At 42.7% G+C, this 15561-nt stretch overlaps 1 protein-coding gene across 2 annotated transcripts in view; it reads right to left on the bottom strand.

Moving 5' to 3' along the window:
- The window catches only part of itpr2 (inositol 1,4,5-trisphosphate receptor, type 2), an 80889-nt gene that overhangs the window by 33822 nt on the left and 31506 nt on the right, over nt 1-15561 (bottom strand). For both annotated transcript variants that reach the window (XM_033634213.2, XM_033634214.2), the window contains exons 35-37: nt 15367-15548; nt 13888-14030; nt 13199-13307 (exon numbers count right to left, since the gene is read on the bottom strand). In XM_033634213.2, the coding sequence (XP_033490104.1) occupies nt 13199-13307; nt 13888-14030; nt 15367-15548 (434 nt within the window). The remainder of the gene's footprint in view (nt 1-13198; nt 13308-13887; nt 14031-15366; nt 15549-15561) is intronic.

Here is a 15561-nt window from a genome sequence, read left to right as displayed (position 1 = left end):
TGATCAAGTACACAGTGACACAGTACAAGTTTCCCCAAAGGCCATGTGAAGGCCAAGCAACATCCAACAACTCTACCATCAGGAAGCAACATTTAGGTCCCAGCAGAAACTGCAGTCAGCCCACTTTGTTCAGCACAGAGTTTCAAACTGAAACTCTACCTTCTATTGTTGTTAGCACATGATACTAAAAGTCAAACTGAAACTCAATCTGATCACGTACGGTACAAAGGCATGCGTTGCATGTTATCCAACAAAGACTTGAGATGTCTCTGAGGAGTCAGTGAGCTCCTCCACAGCTTGGAACTGGAGGGAAAATGAAAAGCTTAAAGTGGGAGCCATCCGTAATATAATACATATCCATATCAATGTGGTTTTGCAAGGCTTTATCGTCAAGGGAGTTATTTCATTGAAAGGACAAAAATCAGGAAATCAAGACACATACAGTCCCATTATCCTGCTGTGTTAGCGCAGACGCTTTGTGAACATGAAGGGAAGGAGTGAAGACAGAGATGTGGGAAGACACAGGCAGGGCTGCAACTCCTATTGAGGACAGTGAGGTCATGTCATCTGTATTTTTCTGAGAATTTGTTTTTTTTCGACAGTGTTGCAAGAGACTCTTCTGATAAAAAACATCCACATCTTTCAGGCAGATCGCAGTGATTTTCAACCCACCTTTTTTACTTACAAGCATTCTACATTTTTTTACCAGAAAATCATTCCAGACTAGGGTTGCAACTGATGACTATTTTAATTTGTCGAATTATCTGTCAATTTTTTTTCTCAGTTTATCAATTAGTTTGTTCTATAAAATGAGAATACAACCTCTGAATGGATAGAGTACTTAAGGAGATATATGTTATGGAAAAAATTTAAATCTTTGAAGTGATCTTTTATCTATATGTTTATTTTGTGTAGTGAATTTTGTCTTATCTCCCACATTACGAAGACATATAGGACAGACTAGAGCTCGTGAATGAGTGGAGGATTTCTCCCCCCTTAAAGATACCCTGGATTTTCAGGAATCAAAGTCAAGGATCATAAGGACCTTCGAGATCTTAAAGTATGATCAAGGATATAAAGGACCCATTATCCGTGATACTACAATGTAACCTGCTTCTCATTTTATGTTTCACAAGATATTAAGCATTTCACCTTTACCTATGATGTCCCTGTCTGATGCTTTTAGTTTTGTCTGTATTTTTATTTTTGCTAAAAAAAATTATAAAAATAAAGAATTAAAAAAATGGCAGAAAACTAATACAAAAAAAAAATGTTGATCAGTGTTTCCCAAAGCCCAGGATGACGTACTCAGATATCTTGTTTTGATATCCAGTTAACTGTCAAAGAACCAAAACACATTATTATTTAATGAAATCTGAGAATGTTGGCTTTTTTTTTTCTTTAAAAAAATTACTCAAACTAATTATTCAATTTCAAACAATAATTGACTAATTTAATGGTTGGCATTTAATTGATTAATTATTGCAGCTCTTCTCCAGGCAGCATAAAGAGGACTTTGAAACAGCATTTAGACATCTGCATTTGGAAATAAAATGAAATAAAATAATTTATTTTATTGGGTCCATCATTTTCTTGGGAATCCCTGAGTTTCCTGGAAATAAGTGTGTAATCTTGTACCAATTATAAGGAACATTTATTGTTGTAACAATTTTCTTGAAGGAACTGCTCTATCAAAACACATTTCACAGTAAATACACTTGAATGTGCCACAGTGGTGGCTTTGACTCATGATTTCTAAAATCCTGGCTACTGCCCTGGATGCAAGTTGCATTATATGCTCTTCAGTGCACTTAAATGCTGCGCTGTGGTAATGATAGTGTTGATAGTGTTCATTTAAGGAACAGTGTGTAGGATTTAGTGGCATTTGGTGGTAAAGACTGCAGATTGCAATCAGCTGAAACTTCTCCCATGTAGCAAGTGTGAACTCCTGGTTAGGATTCCTTCAGTGTTTAATGTTCAGGAGGTTTTTTTCCAGAAGCCTAATTATCTGCAGAGGTCTCTTTCTCTCCACCACAAACAGACCAGGTGATTAAGACTTGCACAAACACGGAGTAAAGCAGTCTTACTTTATAATCAGTGTTTTTCCGAACTATCTAGAGCTAGTGTTTGGTTTGTTCATGCTGGGCTACTGTAGAAACATGGCAGTGCAACATGGCTGAATTTGTGGACGAGGACCTGCTTGCTATGTGGATATAAACGGCTCAGTGTAAGGTAAAGAAAACACCAGGACTCTTATTTTCAGGTGATTACACACTTTTGATTTAGTGGTCCATCTACGTCCCAACCCTCACTTAAGGTCATGAGGTCTAGGTAGTGACCGAAAGAATGAGATCACGGATACAAGCGGCCGAAATAAGTTTCATCCGTGGGGTGGCTGGGCTCAGCCTTAGAGATAGTGTAAGGAGCTCGGACACCCTGAGGGAGCTCAGAGTAGAGCCGCTGCTCCTTTGCGTCGAAAGTGGTCAGTTGAGGTGGTACGCGCATCTGATCAGGATGCCTCCTGGAGGTGTTCAGGGCAAGTCCCACTGGTAGGAGGCCCCGAGGCAAACACAGAACACGCTGGAGGGATTACATATCTCATCTGATCTGGGAACGCCTTGGGGTCCCCCAGGAGGAGCTGGGAACCGTCGCTGGGGAGAGGGATGTCTGGGGTGCTTTGCTTGGCCTGCCCGGTCCCAGATAAGCAGATGAAAATGGATGGATGGATATACACTAAAGAAAAATTACTTGTATACTGTATTCAATGTCTGCCAATATATCCTTAAATCCTACACACTGGACCATTAAATTAAAGTTATGCAAACTGAAATATGTCTATTACATCTCCGCTCTTCCTCATTCCAATTTCTTCCCTTTCTGTCGGATATTAAATGTTTCCTGACCCAAGGTCACAACAGGTAGCTCCGCAGCTATGTGCACAGGGCCAAAAGGGGTCTACCATGGTGTATTCATCTGATAAAATTCCGTCAGAGACACTCACACACAGAGAAACATATCACATGCCGCCATTTATGATGTTTTCAAGCTGCAATTCCACTGCACATAAAATGTTTTCACCAAACAAACGAGCACATCAGGCAAAACAAATTAAGCCCACATGTGAGAGCAATTGGTGAGACTGGTTCAGGGAAATACAAGACCAGCAGCATAAACAAGCATTCATTTGACTGTTAGCTGGCGGGTTCACTGTGGAAGTGTTACATGTGATTCACTAACATTGTTAAGGGCTGATTGTGTTTGTTGGGAAGACTGTGATGTTGAGGAAAGGGTTAGCTGGTAAGGTACAAGTGAGGCTTATTCCTTTCATCTGCCACTTGAGCATGTCTACAAGGTGGACAAAATACGGGAAACACCTTACAGTAATAGCATCAATAAAGCATTGCTTTATGGAGCAAGCAGATCAGGAGCCAGAGCCTTCAGCTATCAGGCTCCTCTCCTGTGGAATCATCTTCCTGTTACGGTCCGGGAGGCAGACACCGTCTCCACATTTAAGACTAGACTTAAGACTTTCCTCTTTGATAAAGCTTATAGTTAGGGCTGGCTCAGGCTTGCCCTGTACCAGCCCCTAGTTAGGCTGACTTAGGCCTAGTCTGCCGGAGGACCCCCTATAATACACCGGGCTCCCTCTCTCTCCCTCTCTCACTCTCTCTCTCTCTCTCTCTCTCATCCTATTACTGCATCTTGCTAACTCGGCTATTCTGGATGTCACTAACTCGGCTTCTTCTCCGGAGCCTTTGTGCTCCACTGTCTCTCAGATTAACTCATATCACAGCGGTGCCTGGACAGCGTGACGTGTGTGGTTGTGCTGCTGCCGTGGTCCTGCCAGATGCCTCCTGCTGCTGCTGCCATCATTAGTCATTAGTCATACTTCTACTGTTATTATACACATATGACTATTGTCACACATGCATACTGCCAGATATTAATACATACTTTCAACATATTGTACCACAGTAGCCAGAACTATAACTATAATATTATTACTTTCATTAATGTTGTTGTAAGCTACTGTCATTACCTGCATCTCTCTCTCTCTCTCTCTCTCTCTCTCTCTCTCTCTCTCTCTCTCTGTCTCATTGTGTCATATGGATTACTGTTAATTTATTATGCTGATCTGTTCTGTACGACATCTATTGCACGTCTGTCCGTCCTGGAAGAGGGATCCCTCCTCAGTTGCTCTTCCTGAGGTTTCTACCGTTTTTTTTCCCCGTTAAAGGGTTTTTTTTGGGGGAGTTTTTCCTTATCCGCTGTGAGGGTCTTAAGGACAGAGGGATGTCGTATGCTGTAAAGCCCTGTGAGGCAAATTGTGATTTGTGATATTGGGCTTTATAAATAAAATTGAATTGAATTGAATTGAATTGAATGGATGCTGAGACTGCAGAGACTGTTGATGTTTTTAAAAAGAGGCTCAAGACTCATCTTTTTAATCAGGCTTTTAACTGATCTCTTTATTTATCTATTTTAAATACCTCTTATAACCAATTTATCCATCTATTATCTATTTTTTATTTATTTTTTATATTCTTACCCTTCCTCTTTTTACGTTCTTATCTCATTTAACCTTTATCTTTTGTTATTTTAGTTAGCCTATAGGTTTTAGTTTTGATGCATTTTATGTCTCTGTTTTAGATCATTCTTACCTAGCTACTAACTCAATTTTATGAGCTAAATAGCTTTTTGTTGGGTGGGAGGGTTGGGTTTTCTCTTTTCTTTTTGTTTTCTGTTTGGATCTTTGTTGTTTTTCACCTCTGTGAGGCACTTTGTGTTACTGTTGTATGAAAAGTGCCATATAAATAAAGTTGATTTGATTTGATGGTAACATTACCTTGTCTGTCTGTCTGTCAGCCTACCACTTTGTTTCAGACTGAACTATCTCAACAACTGGTAAATGGATTGCCATAAAATTTGGTACAGACATTAAAGTTCCCCAGAGTATGAAGCCATCTGACGTCGACAATCACCTGACTTTTTACCAAGCACCACCTGCAGGTAAAAGTTTGCACTTATCCTGAGTAATATCTCATTACTGGCGCAAAAGTTTGTATTAACGTTCATGGCTCCCAGACGATGTGCTGTAATTACGCCACCACGAAGGTTCCATTTATGGTTTTGAGTAAATAAAACTGCTTAATGGATTGCCGTGAAATCTGGTGCAGACATTCATGACATCCCCTAAAGGATGAACTGTCATAATGTTGGTGATCCATTAAGTTTCATCTGGCACCAACATTTTATTTGCTGAATATTTTGGTTTATGACCAAATACCTGCAAAACTAATGACATTCTCATCAGCCTCAGCTGTACTGTGCTTAGTGCTGATTAACAAACTACCATCAAATTGATCCACTTTCTATCAAACTGATACGGAGATGCTGTAATGAGGTCATATAGTGTGTATCCTGTGCCACCAGAGGTCAGTCTCTACTGGTGGAACAGGCAGCTGAGCTGACAAAGATGGCAACTGCGAGTGGTGGGGATAACATTACAGGACTAGTAAAAAGCTGCCAGCAACTGCAGAGAGACACAGCGGGACTCTGTAATTCTCAACCCGGAAAGAGGCACAAACCAGACACAGAGAAAACAAAAAACTTAAATACAACCCAAAATCACAGAGATGCCAATGCACACGGGGCTAATGAAGCTCTGGTGAATGTTCACTCTAGAGGACAATACTTTCCACGCTCAGGCTGTAAGTTTCTTTCTCACCCTGCCATTAAGTCCTTGCACGTATGCTCACTCACTATCTCTAGGTGTCACTGTCTGGGTAGGTCAATTGAGTCATCAGTTGATTCACAATCAACCAGTAGCAGCGACACACCTTCTCCGTCAGCCTATCATCTCACTGCTCCGCATTTTAAATATGGTTCTTTCTCTGCCGTAGTTTTTTCTTGCTGTCGTCGTGCGCGGCCTCCACTTTCCCATCACCACCCAGTCTTTACAGATTCATCAGCCTCATACGCTTCATCAGCCATCAGCCTCAGTCAGCAGCCACCACCACCAGTGTCTGGACTCCATGGGGGGATTTGTCCAGCTGCTGCTCAGATGTCCCTCAATCACAAAATATCTCCCTTTGGTGTCCAAGTGCCAAAAACTTCTGTTAAATCTTAATCAGCACAAATCATATGTTAATCTGTACACCCACATTCTGTATTAAATATTATCTTCCCTCATTTTTCTGTCTCTCCTGACTGAAATATTATTAATATTGTCATTCTAAGCATGTCAGCATGCTGACATTAGCATTTAGCTCAAGGCACTACTGTGCCTAAGTACAGCCTCACAGAGACGTTCATTTCAGGTGTTGAATCATCTCAGTTATAACAGTTATTTTTGAGTCATGATTTGAGACTTCTTCCTTTTGCCACATGACATCATCTTCCAGTGTTTGTGACTGATGCAACAACATATCAGTCAATCGCAGTTAAATAAATAGAGGTTTACAGGCTGACAGCAGTAATGGAGGCGCGATCACTATCTTCATCAATGTGTTACCACGGCAACATAAGAGAACTTACAGAGGGACACAAAAGCCAGATAATTGCTACCTAAATTGCTGGCACATCAGTTACAAACAACGCCAAATTATGTAATGTGTTGAGGGGAAAAGTCTCAAACTAATGACATACAGCGTGTGCCAGATGCAGGAAACTGTGTTGGCAAAGAGGAACAAGTAGACACTGAATGACAGTCATTATTGTATGTTATTCTTAGGCGTTTCTATTATCTTGTCCACCGGCTATGTGCATTAGCAAAATTGAGAGCTAGAAGTAATCAGTCCGAACACAAGTTGCAATTCATATCATTCATCCTGTCGCCATCATGTGCCTCCCTGAGCACAAGTGAGCTTACTCACATGCAATCAGATTCAAATAACACACTGTGAACCGTGTCGAAACACTGTTCACAATGACAACTAATCTCATTCATAGTGTACCTCAAATACATGAGGCCCTGAAGTCAAGGCTATTGGGGGTTTCAGAGTGTGTTTTAACAAGATGTCTCTTTCCTCCATGGTTTCGAGGTAAAAGAGTTTCGCAGGCACCATGCTCCTGGTCTAAGGGCATTTCTTCACAGGGTACACAGACTTCCTGTGCCCAGTCACGGCTAGACCAGACAGACAAACAGCATGTGCTAATCCCTCATCGCCATGGAAACCAAAACATAATACTCAACTAAAAGACACCTGACTGATAGACCGAGGGAAGTGAGGGCGAGAGGAAGGAGGGGAGGAAGGAAGGAGCTTCTGAGTACAAACTTCGGTAGTAAAACGTGCATGACGAATACATTTCCGCACAAATTATGATGATTATTTGGCATTAGAAAAAAATATAGAAACCTTTAGGAATTCAGGGTCTCTTTTATTTCCTAACTCTAACTTTCTGACTTGACTCAGCGTGCTGTGTCAGCCTGAACCCAGACAAAGGTCAAACTATACGAGGTATCTATGAGCTCACCCAGCCCTCTGCCTGCCTTCCTGCCTGCCTGGACCAACCTAAGCAATGTTCCAATACTGCCATCAGTGTACAGACAACCAGGGAAAACCCTGCAGGATGAGCTCACACGGGGGGACAGCCAGCGTGGCACTGAATGCCTGAGAGTGCATGTGTGTGTCTGAGCAAGGCTTTCCGTCTACATGCGTCTGTGTGATGTGCTTAGTATCAAGAGGGTGGTAATCTGTAAATCTGCTTTGCCGTGAGCAGGTGGTGTGAAACTTGGCAAGCAAGGGGAAAAAAGAGGAGAGGGACGGGAGGGGAAAGGACAGACAGACAGACAGATAGACAGCATGTGAATGGCAGGGATGAGTGTGAAAGAGAGGGAGGAAAGGGAAACAGAGTGTGAGAGTGGTTTATATTACATAACTGGATTTTTTTCAATCATCTCTGAGCAAGAGGACAGGCTAACATGGACATACACCTGACAGCACATTACATACATATGCATGTAGTCTTCACAGACAATAACTGAAATTTGCACAAATTAAAAAAAACTTGTGCCATTGTGTTCTTATTGTCAACAAGTCCCATGAAAAAAAGCATTAATGAATTGATCCTGCTAACCAGTACTGCCTGTGTATCCAAAGCCTGATATAAATTATTCCTCTGGGCTGTAGACCTTCACAAAAAACTGACCTTTATCATGATGAACACAAGCACTGTAGTTTAGTTTAAGTTCATGCATATTAACTCAGTGTTGTCCAGGGCACATACATTGAATGGAAATACTCTGGTGGCACTTCATTAAGTTTCAAGAGGCAGAATCAAACTGCGGACATCATAATCATGGTATACTGTATGTGTCTTAGCCACCACAGCATCATGGTGACATTTGAATCCACATGACATCGACAACATAAAGAATCCTGGTGCTTTGAATACTCAGGAGCACACCAAATGTGTATCAATCCACAGCTGAAAATAGTGCCTAGCAAATGCATTGTTTATTCCTGTTGAGTAGCATTTGTATGAAGTTACAGTGCCCGGGTGATTAAAAGCATCTACAAGGAGTTCTGAGTAGTTATGAAATAGTCTCAATTGAAAACTGACACCTCTATATGACCAAGAAAAGCACACGAGACTATCAGCAGGAAGACTGGCCTTTTCTATATTGTAATTCTTAATGCTCGTCTGGCGTGTCTGATTCCTGGTGAAATCAGACGAAATGATTTGGGACACACAGAACAGAGGAGCCTATGTTTACATTTTCCCAGGCAGTTTTCCAAGTTTCCTCATGATCAGTGCGTTAGCCAGTTAGAAGAAAGCAGGAGGAGATTTTTTTGGAGATATTTTTGTCGTTAAATTTTATGGTCATGGCCGATACTGAGGCAGGTTCAACAAAGACAAAAAGAAGAAGACAAATAGCGTGATAGAGCGCAGGGGAAACGTGGGTTAACCTTGGTTGGTCATTCAACAGATGGAGAGAATTGCAGGATTCTGACAGGTCCTGGTTTGACCCTCTTCCTCCCAGACAGGTTTGTAATATGTCTGTTTTATTTATGAAAAACACTACGAACATTGCATTGAGACGTGGATTCACATTAATATATAATTTACAAGGCCCCAGGTTCAGAAGACTTGGTTGTGCTGGAGTCTGTTTCTCTGTTTCAATGCGGAGGTCTGACATTGAGATGGTGTATGAAACAATGGCAGATATTTGTTGGCTAATAAAGTTTGTAAAGGTAAAATTAAAGAATGAAAAATAAAGATGAACTCCTATACCTGAAACTGCTAGTTTGGAGCCTAACATATAATGGACTGTGTACAGTCCATGGAGGTATAGGTAATGGTGGAAGTAACTGTAATAACGTAACATTTATGTTGGCATAAGGTGGTTACGATGGGCCCCAGTGTACGCATTATGACGGGCCATAGTGCACCCCTGTTACTAGTTATAAAGCATGTATATATATTTTACCAACAGTGTGTCTTACTGCTGCTTTATGTAATATCCGCTTGCAGATGTGCCCAGCTTGTCAGTCTTGAGAGATTTTTCATCTAAACTAGCTACCGTAATTCGTATCTTCTTGTTACATGATTTAACAGAGATATCAACACACATATTACCCAGCAATCATCATTACATATCTGTATATGACAAAAACAATGAAAAAATAGGAAATTTATTGGTTTAACTACATTGTTTTTTATAGTTACATTATATATTTTTTATAGTATAAGTATAATTCTGTTATAATGTGACACTATTTTAAAAAAACAGAAAAGCATCAGTATGTTTACATGCACGCAGTGGTCGAGCTAAGTTCATAGCGCGGCTAATCAGTCAAGTCGGACATCTCGTCTTGTCTGAGTATACATGCAGAAGAGAAAATAGAATTTCTGACCAAGTACGTCTGACTCTGTCTCGAAAGGCGGTGCTGTGTCCTTTTTAATACAGTGCGTATTAAACTAGTTCTGGTTGACCCGAAGAGGAAGCTAACGACTAATGAAAATGGTGAAGATGAATGTAGTTTCCTCGTCCGTCCACAAGTGTGTCTTCAATCAGATTATCTAGGTGTGTTAGTCGAGCTATGGATAGTCCAATTTCAGTCGGACTAAACTGTTCACATGTATTTAAAAGTCCGGTTTCTGTCGGACAAAGCCAATAATTCGATTTTCTCAAGCTGCATGTAAGCGTACTGCATGATGGAGCTGGGTTTGTCTTTTTGAGGGCAAATGTAGAAAATCGCACCGTTTTCAATTCAGTGTGAGTTGTTCTTTGAATACTGGCGTATCTCCAGGTGGTAAATGGGCCCCTCCACCCCACAGCCCCCAGTGCAACCGCACCGCCTGCACTGTCTATATCTACGTGCTGATGTTGGCTTTGCTACCAAGCTATATCCTGCTGTTGGCTTATTATTATGAAGACATGTTGATAACTTCAGTTTTATCAACAAAATTACTGTTACAGGGCAACTGAATCTGTTAGTCGTTGGCTTACATGTAACCCAGGTGTAAAAAGTATTGATATACTGTTGTCATATTAGTAATTAATCTTACATAGTCACAAATAGATACACTACCACCTTGCTATGTTAGTATTAAAATGAATTATATCTTTCCTTCATTCACTTCCAAAATAAAAGCACACGCTAGCCAGATCAAGATCTTTACGGCACGAAATGGGGGTGCTCATGGGAAGTCTTCATTCCAGGAAACAGTACCACTTTTGTCCGCAGGGGCGGCCAAAATCAGCACAAACTTAAAGTCCATTGTAGTTTTAAGAAGTGACTTAACCGTTTTAGAAATGAAACTATATAATTGTGACCCAGTTTCAAAGATTTACGTCATCAGAAGCAACAAATGTGCTCGCAGCGGAGTATCACAGATGGGGCAGGGGAGTCAAAATGTATTAAGAGATGGATTGTTGCATCATTGGCTTGGTTCTTCATTGGATCTGACAGTAAAGTATAGAGTAACACCAGTCTTATTCTTTAAGTGGCACTTTGCCTGAGATGAGACAACATTTGAAGTTGAAGTCTACAATGGCATTTTCTGCATATTCTCTCCCATGTGATGTTTACAGTGCAGTCTCATCCCTTCAATTCTTTTTTCCTCAAAACGTCTCTGTCACCCCAGACATCTTGAGGGCAAGTGGAAGCACAAACATTTATGAAGATGCCCTTATCTGACAGCCAATAAAGTGCAGTGCAGCAGTACGAGCAAACATCTCTGTGACTGCTGCAGATCTTCCCCCCGCTGCCCGACCAGCGCTCCTGGCATGACCCAGGCAAACAGAGAGCGGGGCCTGGGTGGGACTAGAGGGGGAGAGAGATAGAGAGAAATAACTCGGGCGGGCAGACAGAATGCGATAGACTGAGACAAAGCACGGAGGGGGCAAAGGAGGAAGAGAGAGGCAGCGAGCGGACAGGAGAGTGAGAGTAAGGAGGGAAGGGGGGGGGGGGGGGGGGGGGGGGGTGGAGAACGTGATGGTCCACGTGACGCTGGCTCAGCCACTGCAGGCTGTTACGTAAGCGCACCCCCTGCCCTGTCTCCTCATGGACTGAGCAGACTCCGCTTCTCTCCAATCCCTCACCCTGTAGCCGCTGCCCACTTTTTTTTCCCTTCCACTCACATGGCTCCTCACATGGCTGCCTCCCTTCCTCCCTCCCTTCCTCCCTCCCTCCCTCCCTCAATCACTCTCCCCTCCATCTCTTTCTCTCACTCTCCTCCACCCACTCATTGCACCCCAGGGGAGCCACCAACCTCTGCTGCCTAGGCTGTCACTCTGTCTCTCTCTCCTTCTGTTTTTGTCTGTCTGCCTCTCCCTCTCATTATTTCCATCAATCGTTTTCTCCCTCTCTCCCTCTCTCTCCCTCTCCCTCTCTCCTGTGCAGTGAGGCTGCAGCTCCACACTCAGGGCTACAGGGATATGACAAAGAGAGGCCACAAATACATGCTTGAGCACACTCACACACACCTACACAAACTGACATTTCACATATCGTTACCGCACTGTCTGGCTGCTTGAATGCGCCGAGCCGCTTTTTAAAAAGTGACTGTTTTTTCCACTTTGAATTCCTCTGATCTTATTCCACACAACTGTTGAATCATTTGCCTTTCGAAAAGGAAAAAAAAAGCTGCTTGGCTGACTGACACAAGATGCAAACACAAATAGGGAAAACAAAACTCTGACTCCTCGAGCAGCTGTAAGTGACACTGGCTGGCATGTGCTATATTGAGACAGGTAGTCTTGACACTATTACTAATGCAATTACACTGACAGAGAGGGTGAACGCATATACATACACTCTATTCTAACAAGTGATGTGCTGCAACAACAACAGCCTTCAGTAGACAGCACTGTCAGCCAGAAATAATCACGTCTGTATGAATCCCTCATGGTCAGAGGACAGCAACACATGCTTTCGCCCAAGTTTACTTCAATAAACTCAGCTCCATTAAATTTAAAACAGTGATGCTTTTTTTTGTTGTCTTCTGACTCAGATTTTTTAACACACACTGACGGAAGTCTCAGCTGGAGCAGCACATTTAGTGTTGCACAGTCGCCTCCTCTCACCATGCAGCTGGAGCAAACTCCCAAACCTTCCAAAGGTGATTACAGACATGACTTTTTTTGTACTTTGGCCTTCACCCTCCACCCTCTTGGTGCACACAAACATGCACACACACACACATGCAGCCACCTCCTTGTCTCCTCCACCAACACATGTCATTCACTCTCCAGGCCTCTGGCTGAGAGGGGGTGCAGCAGGAGACGGGCTCCCGCACCCCACACTCGCTGCAGTATTGATTTGTTTGTTCGGTGCTTGCCCCCCCCTCCTCCTCCTCTTCCTCCTCCTCCTCTTTCCCTGACTTCCTCCCTCCTATTCTCCCTCTCAGTGTGAGTGTGTCCTCAAGTGCCTCCCTGTCTTATGTAACATAGAAAGGCCCACAGCATACTGATGAAGGGGAGTCTGGGCTCTGGGCCGACAGACCTGGGAGAAAACAAGGACTACACCGCACTGCTGATGGGAGTACAGCATTGCTGGCACTTGCAGACGGAGCTGAATCCACTGCAAACTTTGAGATAATTTTACCCAATTCATGATTTTTTTTTTTATGTAACCGTGAGTGTGAGAGACGAGATTTTCTTGTAGAAGTTTTTCTTCTTAAAGTGGCAAATGACATATTTAAAACCATGTTTCAGTGACATACTCCCCATGCAGGGTCAAGTACTCACAGCCTCCTGAAAGCATTCCTTCTTGTCCAGCATCTCTCTGAGCGTTTGCAGGATCTTGATACACAGCTTCTCCTCTTTTTCCATGAGCTTCTTGGTGTGTTTGATCAGTCTGACAAAGTGACAAGAGAAGTGCTGTGTCATTTGCAGTCGTGTCCTGCTAATGCAGTCACTGGCTCACAGGTTAAAAACAAAGCAATTCTTTACTGATCACTGCACGTGTAATCTCCTTTTCTGCTCTCCAGGGAGGTCACACAGCAGCAGCAGCAGCAGCAGCAGCAGCAGCAGCAGCAGAGTAACAGCACCCCTAGAGGTTTGATGATGTATCAAGATATTTTCTAAGAAATATCTAATGTGTTTGTGTAATCCACTTACCATTACCATCCACTTATGTTCATTATTCATCATTTCAAACATTCAAAACTACTGAATAAATACAATAGCATTTAGCAGTACTTAATTAGCATAGGTTTTAGTTAATCCTAGTTTTCCTTTTTCATTTTTGACAAGCCAATCTTATATTTAGCAAATAATATTGTGTCAAACATCCTAATCTAACCCAAAACCGCAACATCAGCCATGCTGCCGGTCATCTCTGTAGCTTGATTTAGACTTTAAAATGTTGCCTCGAGGCCTTCAGAAATAAGAAGTGTGTCCTTTGTGCTTTTCACAGGTTACGGATGGTGACTTACTTGGACATGAAAGCTCCGCTCTCGCAGCGTAAGCGAGCAGCCTCTGGAAACAGCAGCTCTGGGCTGTGGAGAACATCCACCAGCACGGAAAACTCCGCCTGAACCTTCGGACTGAACTGCTCCTCCAAAAGGGACACGACCCCCTGTACATCACAGACAGACACACATAAAGGCTCAACCAAACGCTGCCCTGGAGAGGCTGATACTGCTGACTCAGAAGGGATTCATAAAGTTCTCAATTTGGACTCTCATGTTCATGTAAATTCTAAGCCATGCTAGCAGCACGGCTCTTGGGGATGCAGTTGATTGAAATATGTCAACAACTGTTGGCTGGATAGCCATGAAATTTTTGTACAGCTACAGATCCTCTCCAGAGGATGAAACCAAGTAACACTGGTGATCTCCTAGTGTCCAGTGTTGGTTTTTAGTTGAAATGTGTTGACTACTATTGGATTGACTGCCAAAAAAATTTGTTCCAGACATTCATGGCCCTCTCAGGATGAATTGTGATAACTTTGGTGATCCCTTCATTCTTCTAGTACCATCATCAGGACCAAAATGTAATAGTAATAGTTCTGTTTATGACCATGCATGGTTTATGCCTGCAGAATAATGACATTCCCATCAGCCTTTGCGCTTACTAGCAAATCTTGTTATACTAACATGCTAAACTAAGATGGTGAACATAGTGAACATTACACCTGCTTAAAGAAATGCTATGCAGGATTTTTCTGGAAAAAAAATGTATAGACTCATGGAGAAGTAACCTCTCTCACACTGAAAGAGTATGGCAGTGTATTTTTCTGCAGAGACTCTGCCCTCTGCCTGTATTTTCTTATTTTCTGTGTTGCAGTATAGGGGTTTGCACTGTTGCATCACTGCAAGAATATTCCATGTCCGAACATGGCTGGAAGTTTGCACATTCTAACTATGTCAGCAGGGGTTTTCTTCAGGTTCTCAGGCTTCATCCCAAACTTCAGAGACATGCATGTTAGGCGTGAATGGCTGCTTGATTCTTTGTGTCAGCCCTGTGATAGTATGCCGACCTGTTCAGGGTGCATCCTGACTCTAGCACAACGTCAGGGAGTGGCTCCAGCACCCCTGTGACCCTCAAGAGGATAAGTGTCTATAGAAATGGATGGATGGAATGTTCATGGGTGTGTACCCCCACAGCACTGGGGTGAGGTCAGGGCTTTATAAAAAGGTAGGATCCATGTGCCAGACTGTAAGCAGCAGGAATTTAATAGACACAGCACTGAAAAAATGCAGATATAACAAGGTGAAACACCAAATGAGAGTGAATCTGGGGTTGAATTTTACTTTCACTTTCACCGGCGAGCATGCTTACAAACAATAGCGTAGTATACCTTTAAGAATTGTCATTGCAAGATATTAGCAAAGCCCCGCTGTGCTTTTGTGCAGTCTCAGAGCTGCTGGTGTGTCTGTAGACTCCTGGTTTTGTGAAAACAAAAGGCGCACCTGTAGCTTCTCAATGATGTTCTTGTAGTCAGGGCCACCCAGGGGCTCCTTGCGCGGCCGCTGGCGGGCAGAGATCCTCCAGTCCTTGGCTGCTCGCTGCACCATGTTGCTGTGGACCTTGAGAGACAAAGTGTTGACCTGGCTGTCCAGGTCCACTGGGATGGCTATGGCCCGTGCCTTAGCTGGGGAAGAACA

The sequence above is a fragment of the Epinephelus lanceolatus genome, chromosome 5 (assembly GCF_041903045.1).
Source record: "Epinephelus lanceolatus isolate andai-2023 chromosome 5, ASM4190304v1, whole genome shotgun sequence".
Lineage (NCBI taxonomy): Eukaryota > Metazoa > Chordata > Actinopteri > Perciformes > Serranidae > Epinephelus > Epinephelus lanceolatus.
Note: the sequence above shows the minus strand (reverse complement) of the source record. Positions and strands in the feature narration are given on the sequence as shown.